The sequence below is a fragment of the Pituophis catenifer genome, unplaced genomic scaffold (assembly GCF_029215685.1).
Source record: "Pituophis catenifer annectens isolate HBS135680 unplaced genomic scaffold, rPitCat1.0.hap2 SCAF_16, whole genome shotgun sequence".
Lineage (NCBI taxonomy): Eukaryota > Metazoa > Chordata > Lepidosauria > Squamata > Colubridae > Pituophis > Pituophis catenifer.
The window spans coordinates 10,967,880-10,974,821 of NW_027256896.1; the positions used below are offsets into that span (position 1 = coordinate 10,967,880).

Genomic DNA, 6,942 nt, shown 5'->3' on the forward strand with positions numbered 1-6,942 from the left:
CTCTCTCCCCCCCCTTCCTCTCTTTGCAAATGTGATTGTTTTGTCTATCACACAGGGCAGAGTGGAAGACTGTTCCTGGGTAGGGTGAGGGAGAGACACGCAGATAGGTTACAGGAGCCTGCCTCAGACCGATGCTTTTCTGGGCTCCTACCGAGAAGCGACCGAAGGCAAGAGGCTGCCTGAGAAAGCTTGGAAGATCAAGGCTGCCTCTGGACTCCATGCTGCCTTCACTTCTCCTCTCTCTGCTCTCTGTCCTGGCAGAAGGGGCCAGCCTCCAGCCAATCAGAACCAACCACTTGGGGATGTGTCCCAACCAACTGAACCCCAACCTCTGGGTGGACGCTCAGAGCACCTGCGAGCGGGAGTGCCAAACCGATCAGGTGAGACTTCGCCGAACGGACGCTGCTCCCCAGGTGCATCTTCAGCCTGGGTGGAGCAGGAAACCTGGGTCGTTCTTGGGGGGCAGGGGGGGGGAAGGAGGGGGGACTAAAACAAGGATGGAGGGGCGGGGTGTGTGTAAAGATAAGAGGATGGGGTACTTGGGTGAGCAGGGCAGCTTCCCACCCAGAAGGTTAGTGAAAAGGTTCTCCCCACAATGGACCTCTTTGGGGGGATTGGAAGTTTCTCGCTGTGCATCAGGTGGACAGCTGAGCCCTCGCGCGCCTCTAGCTCAAGAGGCTCCTTAACAGATCCCAGAAATGAATTTTGAGGAGATCCTGGGTCGATTCCCCCACTCCCCACAACTGCCTGCTGTGGTTCACTGGAACCCCCCCCCCCAGGACTCTGTAGCTCCGATTCGCTTTTTCCTCTTTCCTGACCAAAGATGAAGGAGGAAGAGGCATGTGTCCCAACCCCGAGATTCCTCCAAAGTGTCCGCAGCCTCATTTTAAGAACAAGGGGTGTGGGTGTAAACCTTGAGTAAGGTCGTTTTGGGTCCTCCTATTAGCCATTCAGGCAAATCTTCTGCTCCCAGGACTGAATCGAGACCCTGGAGTGAATCAGACCTGATTATATCAAATCAGTAGCCTTCATAAACTCTCTACTAACCTTGTATCAGAGACAGGCTACCTTATCCGAGTTCTTAGAAGGTTATGGTCAGTGGTGGGTTTCAAAATTTTTTTACTACCGGTTCTGTGGGTGTGGCTTGGTGGGCGTGGCATGGCTTGGTGGGCATGGCAGGGGAAGGATAGTGTAAAATCTCCATTCCCACTCCACTCCAGGGGAAGGATACTGCAAAATCCCCATTCCCATCCCACTCCAGGGGAAGGATACTGCAAAATCCCCATTCCCATCCCACTCCAGGGGAAGGATACTGTAAAATCTCCATTCCCACCCCACTCCAGGGGAAGGATACTGTAAAATCTCCATTCCCACCCCACTCCAGGGGAAGGATACTGCAAAATCCCCATTCCCATCCCACTCCAGGGGAAAGATACTGCAAAATCCCCATTTCCTCCCACTCAGCTGGGACTTGGGAGGCAGAGAATAGATGGGGACGGGGCCTGTCAGAATTTTTACTACCGGTTCTCCGAACTACTCAAAAGTTCCGCTACCACCTCTGGTTATGGTGGGCACCGAAAGATTTGCACTTAATCTGTAAACAAAAGAAGGCATTTTTTTTTCCCCTTCAGTTTTTAAATACCGCTCAGTTTTTGAAACTGCCCACCTGAGGGTTGGCTGGCACCCATGGGAAGTGGGGGGAGGGAGGAAAAATGGGAAAAAAGCAGGGGCAAAACCCTTTGATAGGTTTACCAACGGAGACGGCTGTGGGGGTCACCAGATGTCAACTCCCAAGAGATGCCTTCTTTCCGTCTACGGCCCCATCTTTCTTCCCACATTCCTTCTCCCAAAAACTACCCGATTACAAGCAAGCTCGACAAATCGAGGGAGGGGTGAAATCACACACCCCTCCCCGACTTCACAGGATGAAAAATTCTGGCGCAAAAACCACTTGCCAGAATGTTTAGGTGGTGGAGTTGACGGGGGTGGGTGGGAGGAATTAAAGGAAGAGCAAAAGCGAGCGTGGTCCGTGCTGGAGGGCAGGAGGTGAGGAGGGTCCTTGTAATGAACAGCAGCTGCTGAAGAAGAAGACAAAAAATGAATCTTTGTCAGCGGTGTGTTGAGGAGGAGACCAGACGTCTGGTTGTAAACGAGCTGGGGTTTTTTTTTCTTATCAATCCGGGCATTTGCTTGAGGAAGATGTAGAATTGCCCCTTGACAGTGGTGGGTTTCAAAAATTTTTACTCCCGGTTCTGTGGGTGCGGCTTGGTGGGCGTGGCATGGCTTGGTGGGCGTGGTTTGGTGGGCGTGGCAGGGGAAGGATACTGTAAAATCTCCATTCCCACCCCAATCCAGGGGAAGGATAGTGTAAAATCTCCATTCCCAGCCCACTCCAGGGGAAGGATACTGTAAAATCTCCATTCCCACCCCACTCCGGGGGAAGGATACTGCAAAATCCCCCTTTCCTCCCGATCAACTGGGACTCGGGAGGCAGAGAATAGATGGGGGCAGGGCCAGTCAGAATTTTTACTACCGGTTCTCCGAACTACTCAAAATTTATGCTACCGGTTCTCCAGAACTGGTTAGAACCTGCTGAAACCCACCTCTGTCCCTAGAGCAAGGAGTGTCCAACTTTGGTGACTTGGAAGACTTGTGGACTTCAACTCCCGGAATTCCCCAGCCAGCCGGCCAGCCGGCCAGCCAGCCAGTGTGGTCAAATCCGCCCTGATGTGATTTGAAAATAAATTTTTAAGGCGGTGTAATGTGAACCCAGTCAAGGGTGGTGAATTCAGCAAGACACAGATTTAGAGCAACAAGTGAAGTTAAGTAATGGCTGGGTTTACAACAACATTGCTAAAGTAGAATCCTTGGTGCTCTCTGAGTTTGGTGGTTTTCTTGCAAATATTTCATTACCAAAGTAGGTAACATCATCAGTGTTAGAAGGGAGCCAGATTTGTGGAGAGGGAGGAGGAGGAGGAGGAGGAGAAGGAGGAGGAGGAGGAGGAGGAGGAGGAGGAGGAAGAAGAAGACTATGGGGTCCTTGGTGCTCTCTGAGCTTGGTGGTTCTTCTGTAGACATTTCATTACCAAACTAGGTAACATCATCAGTGCCAAAAGGAATGTGGGTTTTGTGGAGAAGAGGAGGAAGAGAGGAGGAGGAGGTGGTTAAGGTTTTCTTCCAGACATTTCATTACCAAACTAGGTAACACCTTCCGTGCTAGAAGGGAGTGGGGTTAGCTCTTATTTGTATATACATTCATACATATAGACATTTATAGACATTCATACCTTCTATTGGTACAATAGGCTAAGTCAAAACTCGCTGCTGTTTATTGCCTTGTCCGAAACATCCAGAATGCTGTGCAAACTGGCATAATGCAATCCTGTAAACCCGGTCAGTTACAGATTAGCACAATGGGCTTGCACCAACCATTACAATAGAGTGGAGTGGAGTGGAGTGAAGTGGAGTGGAGTGGAGTAGAGTAGATAAAGAACAGAACAATACAACAATACAATACAATACAATACAATACAATACAATACAATACAATACAATACAATACAATACAATACAATACAATACAATACAATACAAATACAAATACAAATACAAATACAAATACAAATACAAATACTACAATACAATACAATACAATACAATACAATACAAATACAAATACAAATACAAATACAAATACAAATACTACAATACAATACAATACAATACAATACAATACAATACAATACAAATACAAATACAAATACAAATACAAATACTACAATACAATACAATACAATACAATACAATACAAATACAAATACAAATACAAATACAAATACAAATACAAATACTACAATACAATACAATACAATACAATACAATACAATACAATACAATACAATACAATACAAATACAAATACAAATACAAATACAAATACAAATACTACAATACAATACAATACAATACAATACAATACAATACAATACAATACAATACAATACAATACAAATACAAATACTACAATACAATACAATACAATACAATACAATACAATACAATACAATACAATACAATACCAATACCAATACCAATACCAATACAATACAATACAATACAATACAATACAATACAATACAATACAATACAATACAATACAATACAATACAATACAAATACAAATACAAATACAAATACAAATACAAATACTACAATACAATACAATACAATACAATACAATACAATACAATACAATACAATACAATACAATACAATACAATACAATACAATACAATACAATACAATACAATACAAATACAATACAAATACAAATACTACAATACAATACAATACAATACAATACAATACAATACAATACAATTCTTTATTGACCAAGTGTGATTGGACACATGAGAAATTTGTCTTTGGTGCAAATGCTCTCAGTGTACATAAAAAGACAAGATACATTCATCAAGAATGGTAAGGTACAACAATTAATGATAGTCATAGGGTACAAATAAGTAATCGAATCATACTAGGAAACAATTAATATAAATTGTAAGGATACAAGCAACAAAGTTACAGTCATACAGTCGTAAGTGGGAGGAGATGGGTGATAGGAACGATGAGATGATTAATAGTAATGCAGACTTAGTGAATAGTTTGATAGTGTTGAGGGAATTATTTGTTAGCAGAGTGATGGCGTTCGGGAGGTAGACTCTTGTTAGACTTGGGAGAAGATGTGTTCTACCTGTGCAATAAATCTCCCAAAGAAGAAGTGCCTGTGGATTTGAACACCCTGTCTTTTGTTTCCTTGACAGGACTGCGAAGGCTTTGAGAAATGCTGCACCAACGTTTGCGGCTTGCGGAGTTGCGTGGCTGCCCGTTATGCCGACGGGAGCATCTCTTCGTTGGAACAGATGCAGGAAGCCACCTGCGAGAGCTTCGTCTGCACCCAGCAGGGCTCGGACTGTGATATTTGGGACGGGCAACCGGTCTGTAAGTGCAAGGACAGGTGTGAGAAGGACCCCAACTTCACCTGCGCCTCTGATGGACTCACCTACTACAACAAGTGTTACATGGATGCCGAAGCCTGTATCCGGGGCATCAGCCTGGCAGTGGTGCCGTGCAAGTACATCTTTACCTGGCCCAATACTAGCCCGGTGCCAGTGGAGACCACTACTCACCCCACCCCTGGGGCATCTCCGGAGCTGCCTATCCCGCCGGCTCTCTACAACAACCCTTTCCACCAGCTCGTCTACGTGGGCGGCACCGTGAGCTTCCACTGTGACGTGAGCGGGCGTCCTCGTCCCGACATCACCTGGGAGAAGCAGAGCGACCATCAGGAGAACTTCATCATGCGGCCTGACCAGATGTACGGCAACATGGTGGTGACCAACATTGGCCAGTTGGTCATCTACAACGCTCAGCCAGAAGATGCTGGTATCTACACATGTACAGCCAGGAATTCTGCCGGTCTCCTGCGAGCGGACTTCCCACTCTCGGTCGTCAAGAAGGAACACTCCAGAGGAGAACCGAGAGTTTCCAGTACGTTGAAGCTCCCGCCCAACGAGTGCTTGAGGGAACCCGATACCCAGGATTGTGAGACCTACCAAACCCGTTGGCATTTTGACTCCAAAAAGGACTCCTGTGTTACTTTTCGTTATGGCGGTTGCGGGGCGAACCAGAACCACTTCGACACTTATGAGGAGTGTCAACTGGCTTGTGTCAGCAACACGGTCAACCTGTGTACCCTCCCCATGGTGCAAGGGCCCTGTAAGAACTGGGAACCTCGCTGGGCCTACAACCACCTGATGAAGCAGTGCCATTCCTTCATCTACGGCGGTTGCGAGGGCAACGAGAACAACTTTGACAGCAAGGAGAGCTGCGAGGACGCCTGTCCCTTCCCCAAGACCTTGCTGTGCAAAGCGTGTCGCCTGAAGAGCAAGATGGTGTTGAGCCTCTGCCGCAGTGATTTCGCCATCGTGGGGCGACTGATGGAGATCCTCGAGGATCAAGACTCTGGGATTGCCCGTTTTGCGCTGGACGACGTCCTCAAGGACGAGAAGATGGGCCTCAAGTTCTTCAACATCAAGTATCTGGAAGTCACCTTGACGGACATGGACTGGAACTGCCCCTGTCCCAATATGACCGCGGAGGATGGGCCTCTCATCATCATGGGGGAAGTTCACGACGGCATGGCTGTCCTGGATCCCAACAGCTATGTCCGGACTGCCAACGACAAGCGGGTCAAGAAGATTTATGAGCTTCTGGAGAAGAAAACCTGCGAATTGTTCAACCGGTTTCAGGACTAAGGTGGGCTTGAGGGGAGGGAAAGTAGAACAGGCAAGAGAGACCACCCTTCTCAAAGGCGCAGCCATCCTTATATTGTTATAGAAACCAAGGACTGGGTGGGAAGATGAACAGATGAGCTACTGCCCCTTTCAATCCACAGAAGAATTGTGTTCACACAACTTGCTGAACCCGGTCACGGAACTAACTGGTTTTCTGAGTTTTTGGATCAACCAACCAACCTACCAAACAGGTTGGGTTCACACAACCCAAAGCGACTAATTCCCACTCAAGCGTATGGAATACATCTACAGGTAGTCCTCGGCTTACGACCACAACTGAGCCCAAAATTTACATTGCTAAGCAAAACAGTTGTTAAATGAGTTTTGCCCTCCATTTTACGACCTCTCTTGCCACATTTCTTAAGCTGAATCACTGCAGTTGTTGCGTTAGCAACACGGTTGTTAAGTGAATCTGGTTTTCCCTATTGACTTGGCTCATCTGAAAGTCACAAAAGGGGGATCATGTGACCCAGAGGTGAAATCCAGCAGGTTCTGACAGGTTCAGGAGAACCGGTAGCGGAAATTTTGAGTAATTCGGAGAACTGGCAAATACCACCTCTGGCTGGCCCCAGAGTGGGGAGGGAATGGGG

At 46.7% G+C, this 6,942-nt stretch overlaps 1 protein-coding gene across 1 annotated transcript; it reads left to right on the forward strand.

Moving 5' to 3' along the window:
- Positions 1–131: 131 nt before the first annotated feature.
- Positions 132–6,313, forward strand: WFIKKN1 (WAP, follistatin/kazal, immunoglobulin, kunitz and netrin domain containing 1). Its single transcript, XM_070955446.1, has 2 exons — positions 132–380; positions 4,820–6,313. Exons 1-2 carry the CDS (start codon positions 132–134, stop codon positions 6,311–6,313), a joined length of 1,743 nt encoding a protein of 580 aa, XP_070811547.1.
- Positions 6,314–6,942: the final 629 nt, after the last annotated feature.